Below are 18,885 nucleotides of genomic sequence, written 5' to 3' on the forward strand. Positions count from 1 at the left end.
GCGTAGCATACACCGCATAAGGGGGTAGAGGGCAGGAAGGGGGTATTGGGCACAGCGGCGGGGAGGGGGGTTGGACATCCCCTCACCTGGGTCCCCCATGTGCGCTCCCCCTCCAGCTTAAGCTCAGCAGGAACCCCTCCCTCATCTGGGTCCCCCATGTGCACTCACCCTCCAGCTTAAGCTCAGCAGAACCCCCCTCACCTGGGTCCCCCATGTGCATTCCCCCTGCAGCTTAAGCTCAGCAGGACCCCCCCTCCCTCACCTGGGTCCCCCATGTGCGCTCCCCCTGCAGCTTAAGCTCAGCAGGACCCCTCTACCCTCACCTGGGTCCCCCATGTGTGCTCCCCCTGCAGCTTAAGCTCAGCAGGACCCCTCTCCCTCACCTGGGTCCCCCATGTGTGATCCCCCTCCAGCTTAAGCTCAGCAGGACCCCCCTCCCTCACCTGGATCCCCCATGTGCACTCCCCCTCCTGCTTAAGCTCAGCAGCAGCCACCACTATTAGTAAGAGGCAGCGGGCGGGGATGACTCACCTCTTCCGCGGTTCAGCGTGCGTTCCACTGTCGTCACTTCCTGCAATGCTACCCACTGTATTGGAGTAATTTGCCTTCTTAAAACAGAAGGAAATCTGCAATAATTCAGCTATAAGTGAACATTTGTGGTCACCCACAATGCACTGCTACTAAATATGCAAACGATCCCTTTTCACCCTTGGTAAGCCAAGCAAACATCCAGAACCGCTGGTGTATAGCAAGCAATAATTTTACACAGTCATATCAAACCCACATATAGACAGCCTGTTTCAGACTTTTGGTCCTCATCAGTACTTGGCAGGAATTGACATGGTTGTGTGAGATAGGGCTTGGACTAGTACAACAGAGTAACCAAGGAGCTCAGGGTGATCCAAACCACTCAGAATGTATAGGGGGATAAAAGGGACCAAAAATACCTCCTACTAAAAAAAAACAAAGCTTGGTGTAATTTGCCTTCTTAAAACAGAAGGAAATCTGCAATAATTCAGCTATAAGTGAACGTTTGTGGTCACCCACAAAGCACTGCTACTAAATATGCAAATTATCCCTTTTCACCCTTGGTAAGTCAAGCAAGCATCTAGAACCGCTGGTGTATAGCAAGCCTATAGCTTTAAATTTTACACAGTCAAATCAAACCCACATGTGACAGCCTATCTCAGACTTTTGGTCCTCATTAGTACATAGCAGGGATTGATATGGCTTTATGAGATAGGGCTTGAACCGGTACAACAGAGTAATCAAGCAGCTCAGGGTGACCCAAACCACTCAGAATGTATAGGGGGATAAAAGGGACCAAAAAGCCCTCCTACTAAAAAAAAAAAACAAAGCTTGGTGTATTTTGCCTTCTTAATACAGAACCAAATCCGCAATAATTCAGCTATAAGTGAACATTTGTGGTTACCCACAATGCACTGCTACTGAATATGCAAATTATCCCTCTTCACCCTTGGTTTGATATGGTACTACTTCTTCTTCTTGCTTGGACCAGCCCCTTCTTCTTGCTTGGACCGGCCCTGGGGGCAGGGTGCTACTTCTTCTTCTTGCGTGAAGGTTGAGGCACTTACTCTATTATATATATAGATTTATTCTTAAAAAGAGTGCAATCGCTGCACAATGCGATTTTGTGAGCGTTTTGCGTTTTCCTATACCTTCCATTGAGGCAAAATTGACTCAAAAAAGGTACAGGCACCGCTTTGTGGTGATGAAACACACCCATATGAACCTTCTCATAGAGATTTATTGCATAAGCGTTTTGTGGGCGATTTTGAAAATCGCCTGTGTTTGAAAAAAGGCCGAAGATGCCCTTAGTGTGAACGAGCCCTTATCGAATAAAGATGAGAAATCTGATCGGATTTCTTGCTCGAATAAAAAAAAAGCTTTTGATATTTTGGAAAATCCAATCGGTTTTATCTAATTGCTGTGAAATTGGATCATTTTATTGTACCGTGTGTGGCCACCTTTAGAGTGGTGCCGAGAATGGGGATACAGTAATATTCATGAAGAATACTCCTTACCTAGTGTATTATGCAAGTGGAACAGCTCTTCCTGGTATAACGCTCCTTCCACATCAGTGATATTAATCCGCCCCTGGTGTTTGGTGTGATAGAGAATCCCAACAGTGCACTTCCTTATGTTTCCCAACCATTCATATCGGTTTGTGTTGGTGATGGGAAGATATATCACCAGTGAGATGAAATGATGAAGTTCTCTATTCAGGTAATCCATCAGCCACTGCAGGTTGTTTTCTGAGGAGCGTGAAGTGATCCCCACCACTGCCTTGCTCCTGCAAGGAAAAAATAAATACAAAAGAAGCACAATTTTTTTTGTTTAAAGAGGAACTCCAGCCTAAACAAACATACTGTCATTAAGTTACATTAGTTATGTTAATTAAAATAGATAGGGAATATAATCTCTTACCCACACTGCTTTAAAAGAACAGGCAAATGTTTGTGATTTCATGAGGGCAGCCATCTTTTTGTTTGAAAGGAGGTGACAGGGAGCATGAGACACAGTTCCAACTGTCCTGTGTCCTGAGCGCCTCTCTCAGTTATGCAGCTAAAAATTGTGCTTTGGTAAGAAAAACAAAGTTCTGATGCTGTGAAACTGTTAAAGAAACACCAAGCCTTTTCAGTGTTGCTGAGTAGATTTTTAGTCCGGAGGTTCACTTTAAGGAGATCCAAAACTCTCCCATTTCCAAACAAAGTCTGATTCTGAAGAGCGACGGGAAACAGACACAAAGACTAGGAGAGCATACAAGCTACAGGCAGATGTTAGAGTCAGGACCCCACTCCTACAGGACAATTAGGCTCAGTTCCACTTGCATTGGATCAGGCAGAGGGGACAGTGTAATGTCCATCTCGATGATCGGGCTGTAGCCCGTAGCCCGGGGTAGATTTGTTACTCCCATAGGCTATATGGGGATTGCATCTGCCTGGGCTAGGTTTATCGCGTGCATTCCACTTATCAAAATAGATCCCGCGGATCCATTGCAATGTGACTAGTGTGAACAGTCCTATGTATAACATAGGAGCCATGCACTGCCTATTTAGCGATGAGCGGAGAACGGACAAAAAAATGTCCATTCTCCGCTCAACCAGGAACAGAACCAGGGGCGTTGCTAGGATCCTAAGAGATCCAGGGCACTTTTGGGCACTCCAGCCAAAAAATGGGTGTGGCCATGCACTGGAATGTGGGTGTGGTCATGGGTGGAGCCAAATTTACATGAACTTAACAGCGGTCTGAGTAGGCCTGCTCATCAAAATGTTGGGCACCCCCCTCTCCATTAATACAAAAAAAATGCAGCATATCACATAACTAGGCAGTGTCACTTAAACATAACAAGGCAGAGCTACCTGGCTTCTGTTCTGGCTGGTCTGGCTTTCTGCTGGGCGGACTGGCCTGCTGCCAGTGGCTTTGGCAGAAAAAGCCAAGCCCAATTGGCTCTATGCTATTACGCGTGCCTGAGTGATCAAAAAGCCTGAGTGAGCCAAGAAAATATAGTGGTGAGCAGGAGCCCGTATCTAAACAATGAAAATAACATAAAAAAGGGAAGAAATGGCCAGTGTGAACCAGAATCCACAGTCCTAGAACCGCGCAGTAAAACAGGAAAAGTGAGAGCACCAGCGCGAAAACAGTAGAGTAGAAAGAGAGATTGTGATAAGTATAAGTTGCGCATGGTGGCGCAATGAAGTGAATAGTAAGGTATCCAAAGGAGTACATTTGAATTCGGCACCGGTAGACTTGGGCGCAGGATCCAGCTGTTATATGGCTGGTCCTGCTTCTGCACAAGTCCGGGCCGAATTAATTACTATTGCCCCTCCAGGCCGCCATGGATAGTGGGGGAATGAATAATTCGGCTTCCAGCGATTGCTGGATGCCAAATTATTGTGATTTTTAAGCAACAACGTCTGTTCCGTCTTCTGACGGCGCCGACGTTACTCACCGAGCACCGCTATAGACTGAATCCTTTTATAGTCTATGGCAGCGCTGGCTGCGCCCAAATCTAGCAGCGCCGAAAAGCACTGCTCCAATCCAAAGACTCTAACTAAGAGTAGGCTTACCCGGCAGAGAGAGGTAGAGAAGGAGAAGAGGTGACCCTCTTCTTTTGTCATGGCTCCAGGCTATTGTCTTCGACATTTTGCTAGACGACACAGCACTAGAATGGGACTGGGAAGGGGAACACGGAAGCCTCTGAATTGTTTATCAAAAAGATACAAAGGTGGCGTGGCACTTCCCCTTTATGAGGTGTTTTGCATCCAGCTTCTGTGCGAGAAAGTGTACTTATGGTGGCTAAATTAGCTTAAACAGGCTACACTCATTCCCATTGCTTGCGTTGGACGTGTGCTCCACTAATAGTGCATTTGAAGGAAGAAATACAGATTATGTACACATAAGAACAGACAGCGTGCATCTTCCATCCAGTCTTACATATTTAATGCAAGGGTATAGCGTCAATGGTAGTTCCTTGAATGACACAATCCATATACAATGCGCAGATATACACAAAATACCTTGGTTGTGATTCAATGTGCAAGCCTGTCAGCGATGGAGGTGGGAGTGAGGGACAAAGGTGGACCTGGCGACAGCCATTTCGCATCCTACAGGACGCTTGGTCACGCTGCGTTCCACTAAAGACAAGCGCCGCTCGGCCACAGTATACATATGGCGAAGACCCGACTTCCATGTGACGTCATGGCGCCGGTCATGATTGGAGCTCAGATGCTACCAATGGGAAAGCCCGAATCGCTGATGCAAGGACGGTGGTTGGTAGAGAACACAACATGCGTCCGGGAGGTCGCATAAACAAATGTCAGACGGTGCGCCGATCACGTGGCTCGTCCGTAGCACAGAACCAATCTGTCAATGCCACAGAGGAGCCAATCGTGTGCCAGGCCAAAATTACCAGCAGAGTGCGCTATAGTGCCAGAAGTCATTGTATATTATGTTCCCTGTCACACATCCTTCCTAAAATAGGCCACGTACATTTTTGTGACCATAATTCCGACAAATGGGGCTCATGCCATTAGGGCAATTATCTATAAAGTGCTAGTTGTGACACACCACTAAAAATAAAACCTGGGGTCAAGGAGTAGAGACAATCCATTTTCAATATATAAACTTTCTGGCTATTGTGTCACACTCTAATAAATTTTAACCCTATTTATATTGATTTAAAAAAGTCATAGGTCGTGGGACTGGGGCCCAGACGGGGCCAGAGTGGGCATAGGGGAGAGGGAAAAGAGAAAAGAAGGGGGGGTTGTGGTAATCAGGTGGGGAGGGAGGGAAAAGGAAGGAAGGAAGGGAAAAAAAGAGGGGAGGGGGAAGGGGAGAAAAGGGGGATAGGAATTAGGGAACCAAAAGTGCGGGTAAAATGACCCCCTCTTGTTAGAATCCTCGGGAGTACCGCCGTGGTACGGCACACATTACTAATTTACAAAGCACACATATAAGAAGACAATACATTGCATAGATACAGGGCAATCATCAAACACTTGGGGTTCCCCCCCATCAATCATCGAATGAGGTGCAACCAACTGTTAGTTAAGTCCAGTCCATTATGGATCCAGCATACTTGCCAGTTCTACTTTATCATTAAGGCCTAGTGGGCCCAGGGCTTTGGGCTGCAAAATTAACCAGGTCTCCCTTCTTAACAAGGACGACCCATCGGTGGAAGCCATAGTGCGCCTGCGCAGACTTTCCGGGGGGCCAGCGCTGGATCAGGGTTGCAAAGGAGGACAAGGGGAGCCTCATTAGGATCCAGAGGTTTACCCCTCCTGAGGTAAGTATCTCCCAGGGGCACTTTTTCACTACAGATACTCTTTAAATACTGTGGTTGGACAGGTTCACACACCTCTCCTCTGCTCTTCACAGCAGCGGGAGCGATACTGCAGCATACTTCTATACAGCACCTGACATGTCACAGAAGAACACCTGAGAGCCGTACAGAAGTATGCAGCATAAGTCCAGGTTTACATTGACACTAAAAACAGACTGTTAGCAGACGGTGGCAGAACAGATCCTAACGGATGGTAACGGATCCAATGTTACCCTATTGGATCCGTTCCGCCAAAATCGAAAACTTGAGTCTGCAACGATTTTACCAGCTTGATGGACGTCACAGTGACCGCTAGAGATGGGCCGAACGGTTCGCCGGCGAACGGTTCCAGGCGAACTTTGGGGGTTCGCGTTCGCCTGCATCAGGCGAACTTTTGCGGAAGTTCGATTCGCCCCATAATGCTGTATTGAGCAAAATTTTTAGCCTCCATTTCACTGTCAGCAGACATGTTATTGTCAAACACACTGCTTTCAGTGCTAGAGTACCCGCCCACCCTACCTTCAAGCTAGGTCCTTTATACCATTTGACTCAGTTGTCTGCCTACACTAATTAGTTATGGGACAGCTGCTACACACTCTGCTAGGGAGATTTTAATTGGCATCCCTCCTCCTCCCCTTCTACCCTCTCTTCTGCCAGGGAAGTATACTATTTTAAAAACCAGTATACATCATACCATAGCTGGGAATCAAACCCAGATCTCACTGTGTGGTGGGCACGTCACCCTAAGCACTGTACCACTACAGTAGTAAGTGAAGCTAGCCTAAAATGTACCATTTATGCTCAACGCAATAGAACCATTAGGTTGCTTAAAGGAGAACTGTAGTGAGAGGTATATGGAGGCTGCCATATTGATTTCCTTTTAAGCTATACCAGTTGCCTGGCAGCCCTGCTGATCTATTTGGCTGCAGTAATAATAATAATCCAAACATTTGTATAGCGCTTTTCTCCTGTCAGACTCAAAGCGCTCAAGAGCTGCAGCCACAGGGATGCGCTCAAGAGGCCACCCTGCAGTGTTAGGGAGTCTTGCCTTGAACTCCTTACTGAATAAGTACTTGACCTAGCCAGGATTCAAACCCTGGTCTCCCATGTCAAAAGCAGAGCCCTTAACCAGTACACTATCCAGCCACTGTAGTGTGAATCACACCAGAAACAAGCATGCAGCTAATCTTGTCAGATCTTACAAAAATGTCAAACACCAGATCTGCTGCATGCTTGTTCAGGGTCTAGGGCTAAAAGTATTGCAGGCAGAGGATCTGCAGGATAGCCAGGTAACTGGTATTGCTTAAAAGGAAATCAATATGGTAGCCTCCATATACCTTTCACTACAGTTCTCCTTTAAAGGGAACCTTAAGGGCCCATTCACACTTGAGCGGGAATCGCACGATTCCCGCTCACGGCAAACCGCTAGCGGTTCTGCCACAATGTAGCAAATGGCAGTGTTCTCACTGCCGCGGTTGCGGTTAGCGATAACCGCAACCGCGCTGCATGAAGCGGTTTGCCGGCGACAAGCGTTCCGCGATTTGCGATCGGGATTAGCGTGCAAAGCACGCTAATCATGATCGCTCCAAAACCGCTGCAGTGTCCAGTGATTTTTCCGCGATAATCGCAGGAAAATCACTCCCGCAAAACGCCGGCGGTAATCGCCGGCGTTCTGCGGTTCTAAGTGTGAATGGGCCCTAACTGAGAGTGATATGGCTGTTTCCTGTAAACAATACCAGTTGCCTGGCAGTCCAGCTGATCTTTGTGACTGCAATAGTGGCTGAATCACACCCTGAAACAAGCATGCAGCTAATCCAGTCTGACTTCAGTCAGAGCACCTGATCTGCATGCTTGTTCAGGGGCTGTGGCTAAAAGTATTAGAGACACAGGATCAGCAGGCGATTCAGGCAACTGGTATTATTTTAAAAGGAAAAATCCATATCATTCTCCGTTTAGGTTCCCTTTAAGGATTTGTAGTATAAAAGCCAACTCACATTGGCTGGGATTTGAACCTGGGTCTCACTGTATGGTGGGCAAGCATACTAACCACTATACCAACTGAAGCTGGCCTAAACTTTACTATTTATGCTCAATACAAGAGAAAAAGAAGACAAGACAAATAACATTTATATCACACTTTTCTCCTGGCGGACTCAAAGGACCAGAGCTGCAGCCACTAGGGCATGCTCTATAGGCAGTAGCAGTGTTAGGAAAAGAGAGAGATATGAATCTACCTGGCTATCTGGGGTTCTCTTTGGACAACTGTTGAACACAAAAGAGAAGGCCATGTCTGGCTAAATATCTGTAAGCAGTGGCTGCATGGTGTAATGGATAAGGGCGCTGCCTCTGACAAAGGAGACCAGAGTTCAAATCTCAGCTCTGTCTGTTCAGTAAGCCAGCAGCTATTCAGTAGGAGACCTTAGGCAAGTCTTCCTAACACTGCTACTGCCAATAGAGCATGCCCTAGTGGCTGCAGCTCTGGTGCTTTGAGTTCGCCAGGAGAAAAGTGTGATATTAATGTTATTTGTCTTGTCTACTTTTTCTCTTGTATTGAGCATAAATGGTAAATTTTAGGCCAGCTTCATATGGTACAGTGGTTAGTGTGCTTGTCCACCACACAGTGAGACCCAGGTTCAAATCCCAGCCAATGTGAGTTGGCTTTTATGCTACAAATCCTTAAAGGGAACCTAAACGGAGAAGGATATGGATTTTTCCTTTTAAAATAATACCAGTTGCCTGAATCGCCTGCTGATCCTGTGTCTCTAATACTTTTAGCCACAGCCCCTGAACAAGCATGCAGATCAGGTGCTCTGACTGAAGTCAGACTGGATTAGCTGCATGCTTGTTTCAGGGTGTGATTCAGCCACTATTGCAGTCACAAAGATCAGCTGGACTGCCAGGCAACTGGTATTGTTTACAGGAAACAGCCATATCACTCTCAGTTAACCACCCTAGCGTTCTGGACGAGCTGAGCTCGTCCAAGAAAAAGTTTCTGCTAGTGTTTCAGACGAGCTCAGCTCGTCCAGCGCTTTCCCCACTCACCGCTGTGCAGCGCGTGATTTCGGCCACCTTCTCTGTGCTGCTGCGGCTGCTGCTGGGCTCCCTCTCCCTCCTGCTGGGCTCTGATCGCCGGTCCCAGGCTCCCCCGATCCTCCGGTCCCCGCTCCCCTCTTCTCTCCGCAATTCTCCGGAGATCCGGCAGTCAGGGAAGATGGCGTAGCCCAGCCACTTCCTCTGACGCCGGCTCCTGCGCCCCCTAGTGTCCGTCGCGGCAACAGCATCATTAGATTACATAGGGAAACAAACTCTATGTAATCCAATCATGCTACTGTAATTCAAAAAGTTGTTTGCACAAACACAAACACCTGTCAGCTCTCAATAAAAGCCCTGAACCGTTACTGCCTCTCCCTCTTTCAGAGTCCCCAGCGTCCAGTGTTAGTCTGTTGTCAGCTATCATCTGTGATTTCTGTGCGATTTCTGTGCGATTACTGCTTTTTTCCAGCCTTAGCTTTGTTCATATTACTGTCAGATTGCCATTCTTACCAAAAAATTCATCGAACGTAAATACCCAAAAAAACTTATAAAAGATGCCAAACGTAGAGCTACAATAACTTCTGCTCCTCCCTCCCATACAGTCAATACCCTAGATCCCTTCCCCAGATTCATTACCAACTACAGTAACCAAAACAAACAAATACGTTCTATCCTACAAAATAGGTGGGAAATTTTGACACAAGACCCGTTCCTTAAATCATCATTACCCAAAAATCTGTTACTTACCTTCAGAAGAGCTCCTAATTTGCGAAGCTTATTGGCACCCAGTAGATTCAGATCCACCAATAATTTTATAACCAGGACTACTCAACATACAAACCAGGGCTCGGCTCCCTGTAAACATACACGCTGTACAGCCTGCCAATTTATTAACACTACAGAAAAATTCCGATCAAATAGTACCAATCAGGAATACACCATTAAACAGAACATCTCATGCACATCTAGAAATGTGATATACCTCATGTCCTGTCTGTGTAAACTTCAATATGTAGGCCGCACTACCCAATTAGTCCGAGAACGAGTAGGTCAACACAAAAGAAACATTTTGAAACAATTTCCCATGCACAGCGTATCGAGACATTTCAGCACTCACCACGGCGGTGATCCACAATTCCTCACTATAACCCTTATAGAATCCACACAGGCACCAAATATTGTTGAGGTGCTAAGACAAAAAGAAATGTTCTGGATTCAGATTCTGAGGACCCTGGTCCCCGAGGGCCTCAATGAAGTATTGGAAAAACTATTTTAATCTGACGATTTTTCGCTCTCTTTTAACATTTTAATTTTTTATTATAATTTTTTATTATTATTTTTACCTTTAATTTTTAGTTTTTTCCCCCTGTGTACCTGTTTCTATGGTTGGATTCCAACAGTTTCACATAACTTTATTGAATGGTGCTAGCAGAATCTCTTTATCATTTGCTTTATGTTTATATTTTACATTTCATGGTTGATCTGTATATTCTTATGGTGCAGTCGTTTTCAGTGTAATATGTATAATATCTTGACATTTGAGACAATATTGTCACCACCTAGCAGATTTCCACATATATGGTAAATTAACATATTACTATAACATAAGGGATAAGAGATATAATTTGGCTTATTATTATCTTTTAGCTCCCTGTCTTCCAATAAAGCACCATCGGGTGGCAGCATTGCACCACTTATATTATGATTAAGTAGTTTCTACAAGAACTATGTTCCTTTTTAGTTTTCCTTTTCCTTTTTAGTTTTCCTTTTTAGTTTCCCTCCAATTGTCCATATGTCTATGTGGACATATATTTGCTCAATAATTATATATTACGCATATGCGCATTCCTATATGAATGAAGGCGACATCATGGCCGCATCCGCCCATACCTCTATGGTTACTGCAGGGCTTCTTTTGGGCGGATGCGACGTCATTTCCGCGGTAGCCAGACCTGACGCGTATATGCCCTGTATTGCTCTGAGCGCTCCCTTGTAAGGCAGTGCTGCCGGAAGTCGTCCGTGCAGGATGTACCCGACACGCACTTCCGTCCATCGTCCCCGCTTGGCGCCAGGAATATCATTTAAATTAGACCCTGCTCACAGCGGACCTCTATAGAGGCGCTCTAACCTGGATATGACCTACTGATGGTAAGCTATATTATTCCTCTCTTCTTTATGCCACATATACACTTGGAAAGTTTTCTTTTGCTGCCACACATTTTTAGAGCATTTATGCATATGGACATTGGTTGCGAGTTAGAATTCCTTTCTCCTCTTATACACTAGATAGACTGTTTTATCAAGCTATTTATTGATCATTATTGTATACATAGATGCATTAGCACTTTATTGATTTATGCAGCTAAGGAACTGTCAATTATGTCAGATCTTTTTTTCTCTTTTTGTCCATCAAACTGCTTCTTTTTATTTTTTTATTATTACTATTATTGTATACATGGATGTATTGCTCTCTTGGTTTTTTTATGATTGATTAAGCAAAAAAACTTTTAATCATGTCCAACGTTTAAATCATATAACATGTATTATGTCTATACTATTGAGTGTCCTCTGGCTCAGTCCCCCTGTTTGTTTTGTCCCCTTGTTTTTTCCCCAGTTTTTCTCCGTTTTGATTGCCTGATGAAGCGGGAGCTTTGCCCGTGAAACGCGTTGCATAACCTGGAGAATCCCCAATAAACAATACTGTTGTTTGTCTACAGCTCATTGGCTGGTCTTTGCTTAAGGGAGGTGAATCCACCCACATCCCTCCGATTTTAAAACGTTTTCCAAACGGAATTCTTTTACACTTTCTGGCGCCTCTGTTGTCTGACGATTACATTGAATAGTCCACCCTGGGTGGAGGGGTGCATCCCCATCTCTTTCTTTCCTGTCTACAGAGAGCGACATTTTATACCTGAGTGGGGTCAGGTTATAATTCTCCCCACCTGCCGTTTTAGTGGTTGCCTGTGTGGTAACCCAATTTTGTGAGTATATTAATTATTGATTACTTTTATTTTCAATTATTCTAACATACTACACCATATCGGGCTCTCGGTCTCATTTGTCTTTTCATAAGCTGCTATCTTCCTCATCGTGTCAACGATAGAGAGCGGGATCGGTTGCAGACCTAAATATGGATTTCATCAATATGAGAGCCACCCATAGGGAACACCTACTGGCACAGTTCAATATCTCCCCATCACCACCATCTGAGGATGACACATTGGATCCATCACTCAATACCCTAGTTCCAGATATTGATCTCAAACCGATATTTAACAAACTAGAACAAGCACTCAAAGATGAGTTTTTCAACATTGCGGATATCGCAATGCAACAAACTTATATTAATAAAAAAATATCTCTAGACGGTATTCGTATAAAAACTTTAACAGCTTTCCCTAATGACATCGTTTTCACTGATGACTGGTATATTTATTTAGAATCATGCACAGGGGGAATGATGGAAAGAATAATAAAAAACGGACTTCTCTAATAGAAGAATTACAACCAGTGATTCAGAACTGTAAAGAACAACTGTCACTACACCTCAAGAATAAACAATATCACCCCCTCATGTCCAATCTTATTGCACGTCTAAAGAAATTTGAGGCTGACACTGTAGAAACCAAACTAAAAAAACTAAATCGAGATAGACTGGCTTACGCTGAACATAAAGAAAGGGAACGTAAGACCAGACATCCTCCTACCTATCCCAGGGTACCTACTCACACCCCCACACTACCACCACCCCCACTTATGAGTCTTAGTATACCACCACCAACACGATATCCACCTTACCCTCCACCACTATTGGTCCCCCCCCCCCCAGGGTTCATCCCAATCACCTCATCTGGTATCTCTAAAACCAAGGACGAAGTCACCCTACCTTTCCCTAAATTTAGTTTTGCCCACTCAGCAGTTCTAGCGAAAACACTCTTTGATAAAAACAAGTTGAATTCCCCCATCCATGGCAAGGCCCCTAAAACATCAACCAAAACTAAGGCCCTCAAAGTATCAACCAAAACCACAAAAAAATGCCATACGGACCCCAACAACCTCCCTGACATGCACGCTACAAACAATTTGCAATCTACCCCATCAATGATTAAAACCAACCAATTCTTGCCCAGTCATAAACCTACCTGTAATTTCCTGAGTGGTTCCCCCCCAGACACACTCATAATAGAGAATAACCATCCGCGTACACCTGATACACGGTCCATAGACCCTATCCAGACGGAACTGGAGGGCCAATTAGCGAGTGATGACCTTCTAGGTCTGTCACAAATCAGCATCCATGATATACAACCTGTATCACCCACCCCCCCCAATTCCATCAAAACCAATGTCCGGACCAAAACTACATCCCTCAACAGCTATTTTCGACCCATTATCAAACAACAAACTATCAATCTGTTGGACAATACTTCTCCCAACAAGTCGACTTCCTCTTTTTTAGACTTACCTCTGTCCATCACACAGAACACATTGTTGCTACCGTTACCCAGCCCCACGGTGGCCCATGTAAAGCTTCAACCCAAACAGACGGCAAAGAGACCACTCCCAGAATCAGAAAAAGGGGCTGTAGAGGGAAAAGAAAAAAGAAATCGCAAGTAGTTCCCCCTCCACCGATTTCCAATCCAATTTCACCGACCCGCTGTATCTTCAATTTATCGGATCACACTCTAACTCAGTCAGAAACCCTATTACTTGAAAAGGGGCTTTCGTTTTGCCCAAACAATTCCTCCCAAATGCCCAAACTTTTTGCAGAACTCAATGCTTTCATCCGAAAACTAACCCTTAAGAGACACTTTACCATCAAAAAACTCCGACCTACTCCCACCAGCACAGGGGACACTCTCATAATTACTAATAATGATACATTACCTGTTTGCACGATCAACACAAATGAAATTATGACTGAAAATTACATTTTACAATGACATTACCACTCAACTAAAGGGCAGGTCGAGGTTCTATCCGACTGCCTCAAAAGGAAACTTCATTGATACTGTTTACACTTTGGTCATGAATGATCTACAAAAACTGGACCTAGACCCCCAATCCTTGCCATCCAATTTAACCAGATCAGAACAAACAGCTCTTCACTCACTAAGAAACAACCATGACATCATCATTAAACCGGCTGACAAGGGGGGAGGCATTGTCATACTCAATAGAATGGATTACATTGAGGAATCCAACCGACTACTCGACAACCCTTTACATTATACCAAATTGGATAGTGATCCTACGCCCATTTTCAATTCCACCTTGAAACAATTCATTCATCTAGCGTACATAAATGGAATTATAACCAAAAATGAACGGAATTTCATTGTCAATAATCATCCTACCACACCGTTTTTTTACTATCTTCCAAAAATTCACAAAAAACTTACCAAACCACCAGGTAGACCAATTATATCCGGCATAGGCTCCATCACTAGTAACCTCTCCAAATTCATTGATCAACACTTACAGCCACTAGTAAAAACATTGCCATCGTATTTAAAAGATTCCCAACACTTGATAGATATACTCAAATCGATTCCGTGGCAATCAGACTACACATGGTTAACTTGCGACGTTTCTTCACTCTACACCAATATTCCACATGCATTTGAACTCCGGTCACTCGAACATTTTCTATCCACTAACCCATCTATGCCCGTATCACAACAACAATTCATTAAACATTGTGCAGAATTCATCTTATATCATAACGTCTTTTCATTTTCTGACAAATATTACCATCAGATTACTGGTACGGCCATGGGAAGTTTCTTTGCGCCCTCGTACGCTAATTTGACCATGAGACTTTTAGAACAATTGAAATTTAGTGAATCACACCCCTTCAGTCAAAACATCGTTCTATATAAAAGATATATAGATGATCTCATCTTCATCTGGAAAGGTGACCAGAATTTGATCCCAACATTCCTACAATTCCTCAATGACAACCCAGCAGGCCTTAGTTTCACCTCTCAACATCATACTTACACAATAGAATTTTTAGACTTGGTTCTATATAGCACGGACAATACTATCAAAACAAAAACCCATTTCAAACAAGTTGATTCAAATAACTATATACACTTTGATAGCTTTCATCATCGCCCATGGACTACCAATACACCTTATTGCCAATACAAAAGGATATTCCGAAATTGTACCGAGTTCTCCGAATATCAGACACAATCCGACATTCTTACCAAAAAATTCATCGAACGTAAATACCCAAAAAAACATATAAAAGATGCCAAACGTAGAGCTACAATAACTTCTGCTCCTCCCTCCCATACAGTCAATACCCTAGATCCCTTCCCCAGATTCATTACCAACTACAGTAACCAAAACAAACAAATATGTTCTATCCTACAAAATAGGTGGGACATTTTGACATAAGACCCGTTCCTTAAATCATCATTACCCAAAAATCCGTTACTTACCTTCAGAAGAGCTCCTAATTTGCGAAGCTTATTGGCACCCAGTAGATTCAGATCCACCAATAATTTTATAACCAGGACTACTCAACATACAAACCAGGGCTCGGCTCCCTGTAAACATACACGCTGTACAGCCTGCCAATTTATTAACACTACAGAAAAATTCCGATCAAATAGTACCAATCAGGAATACACCATTAAACAGAACATCTCATGCACATCTAGAAATGTGATATACCTCATGTCCTGTCCGTGTAAACTTCAATATGTAGGCCGCACTACCCAATTAGTCCGAGAACGAGTAGGTCAACACAAAAGAAACATTTTGAAACAATTTCCCATGCACAGCGTATCGAGACATTTCAGCACTCACCACGGCGGTGATCCACAATTCCTCACTATAACCCTTATAGAATCCACACAGGCACCAAATATTGTTGAGGTGCTAAGACAAAAAGAAATGTTCTGGATTCAGATTCTGAGGACCCTGGTCCCCGAGGGCCTCAATGAAGTATTGGAAAAACTATTTTAATCTGACGATTTTTCGCTCTCTTTTAACATTTTAATTTTTTATTATAATTTTTTATTATTATTTTTACCTTTAATTTTTAGTTTTTTCCCCCTGTGTACCTGTTTCTATGGTTGGATTCCAACAGTTTCACATAACTTTATTGAATGGTGCTAGCAGAATCTCTTTATCATTTGCTTTATGTTTATATTTTACATTTCATGGTTGATCTGTATATTCTTATGGTGCAGTCGTTTTCAGTGTAATATGTATAATATCTTGACATTTGAGACAATATTGTCACCACCTAGCAGATTTCCACATATATGGTAAATTAACATATTACTATAACATAAGGGATAAGAGATATAATTTGGCTTATTATTATCTTTTAGCTCCCTGTCTTCCAATAAAGCACCATCGGGTGGCAGCATTGCACCACTTATATTATGATTAAGTAGTTTCTACAAGAACTATGTTCCTTTTTAGTTTTCCTTTTCCTTTTTAGTTTTCCTTTTTAGTTTCCCTCCAATTGTCCATATGTCTATGTGGACATATATTTGCTCAATAATTATATATTACGCATATGCGCATTCCTATATGAATGAAGGCGACATCATGGCCGCATCCGCCCATACCTCTATGGTTACTGCAGGGCTTCTTTTGGGCGGATGCGACGTCATTTCCGCGGTAGCCAGACCTGACGCGTATATGCCCTGTATTGCTCTGAGCGCTCCCTTGTAAGGCAGTGCTGCCGGAAGTCGTCCGTGCAGGATGTACCCGACACGCACTTCCGTCCATCGTCCCCGCTTGGCGCCAGGAATATCATTTAAATTAGACCCTGCTCACAGCGGACCTCTATAGAGGCGCTCTAACCTGGATATGACCTACTGATGGTAAGCTATATTATTCCTCTCTTCTTTATGCCACATATACACTTGGAAAGTTTTCTTTTGCTGCCACACATTTTTAGAGCATTTATGCATATGGACATTGGTTGCGAGTTAGAATTCCTTTCTCCTCTTATACACTAGATAGACTGTTTTATCAAGCTATTTATTGATCATTATTGTATACATAGATGCATTAGCACTTTATTGATTTATGCAGCTAAGGAACTGTCAATTATGTCAGATCTTTTTTTCTCTTTTTGTCCATCAAACTGCTTCTTTTTATTTTTTTATTATTACTATTATTGTATACATGGATGTATTGCTCTCTTGGTTTTTTTATGATTGATTAAGCAAAAAAACTTTTAATCATGTTCAACGTTTAAATCATATAACATGTATTATGTCCAGGGCCGGATTTCTGCAAAGGCCACAAAAGGTCACGGCCTAGGGCGGAAAAAAAATCAGAAGGATAAAAGGGCGGCAGGACCTGAGAGAGATAAGAGGCTGCATGTCAAAATAAATCATTTCTCCTGCTCCAAAGCGCCCCCGGCTTTGCTGCACACACACAGTCAGAATTCCAGAGCTCCGTGTATTTTCCTTACTTCGTGGTGTGCGATGAGACAGTGCTATCTACTGAACATACACGCTTCAGTTTATTGCCAGGGGTGAGAGAAACATGGATCACAATGTAGACAATTTCTGATCCAGTAAAAGTAAACATTTTAACAGAATTATTTCCACTTTACAACTCAAGCTGGGCTAAACAATGTATTGCTGGTCAGATTCTGTTAATGACTTGAGCCATTCCTTCTCCTCTCTCCCCCTGGATTGTAAATCTTAAACAGATAAGGGTTTTTTTTCCTTAGAGAGATTTATGGCAGCCCCTTCTAAGCTAAATCTTAACCCCTTGCTGGCTCATTTTAAAGGCAGCAGTAGTCTAGTATGAGATAGACAACTTCTCTATAATTATAATTACAAATGTACTGTTGTATACTTTTGTATTGTTACATTCTGTTTTGTATACCAAAAGTAATAACCTACACTAAAAATTAAAAAAAAAAATATTTGTACCGTGTTGGCAAACAGTAAAAAAACACCTGTGAAAGAATCAGTACAATAAATACTATAAAATAAATGCAACAGATCTGTGATTACAGAAGAGCAGAGAGGGAGATAAATGCCGCTCTGCTACTTCATGCCTGGTACACACCATGCAATTTGCCATCAGATAGATGGGTTCAAATTGATTATTTCTGACAGGTCTAATCTGATTTCTGATCATTTTTCTAATCGACTTTGTATAAGTGATTGGAAAATCGATTCAACCCATCTATCTGGTGCGTACCAGGCATTAGGGACTCACTGCTCTAACAGGAAAAACAATCATTCATCATTTTTCAGAGAGAAAACATTCATAGGTATCCTGCAAACAAGTGATCGTTAAGGCTCATACACATATCAGACTATAGTCTTTGGAAAAAGAAAGATCACAGTCCAATCTTACCCCCTTCCATGTAGTATGAGAGCCATACCTTCACAGTCTTTTCTATGGAGCTGAACTCCCCATCAGAAAACATCTTTGCAAGATGCTGCACACACAGATGCTGTACAGACACAAAAGATCAGTATCTGCAAAAGATCTGTTCCTGCCACAGATCCGTTCCTGCAAATTGCATTCATAGTCTATGAGATCTGCAGATCATCATACACACCTTGTTTAACTGACATTCATCTGCAGATCAGACAATCATCTGCAGATCTGAAAATCCATCCTGGTGGATCGGATCTGCAGATGAATGTCTGTTAAACAAGGTGTGTATGATGATCTGCAGATATCATAGACTATGAATGCATTTTGCAGGAACAGATCTTTTGCAGATACTGATCTTTTGAATATGTACAGCATCTTTGTGTGCAGCATCTTGCAAAGATTTCTGTCTGATGGGGAGTTAAGCTCCATAGAATAGACTGTGTAGGTATGGCTCTCATACTACATGGAAGGGGGTAAAATTGGTCTGTGATCTTTCATTTTCCTAAAGGCTCATACACACATCAGACCACAGTCTTTGGAAAATGAAAGATCACAGACCAATTTTACCCCCTTCCATGGAGTCCGAGAGCCATACCTACACAGTCTATTCTATGGAGCTGAACTCC

General features: G+C 43.2%; 1 protein-coding gene across 1 annotated transcript in view; it reads right to left on the reverse strand.

Moving 5' to 3' along the window:
• LOC137525525 (synaptonemal complex protein 1-like) overlaps positions 1–18,885 on the reverse strand; it is a 373,754-nt gene that overhangs the window by 336,817 nt on the left and 18,052 nt on the right. Inside the window, exon 2 of the mRNA XM_068246650.1 lies at positions 2,046–2,314. Within this exon, the coding sequence (XP_068102751.1) occupies positions 2,046–2,314 (269 nt within the window). The remainder of the gene's footprint in view (positions 1–2,045; positions 2,315–18,885) is intronic.

The sequence above is a fragment of the Hyperolius riggenbachi genome, chromosome 7 (assembly GCF_040937935.1).
Source record: "Hyperolius riggenbachi isolate aHypRig1 chromosome 7, aHypRig1.pri, whole genome shotgun sequence".
NCBI classification, from domain to species: domain Eukaryota; kingdom Metazoa; phylum Chordata; class Amphibia; order Anura; family Hyperoliidae; genus Hyperolius; species Hyperolius riggenbachi.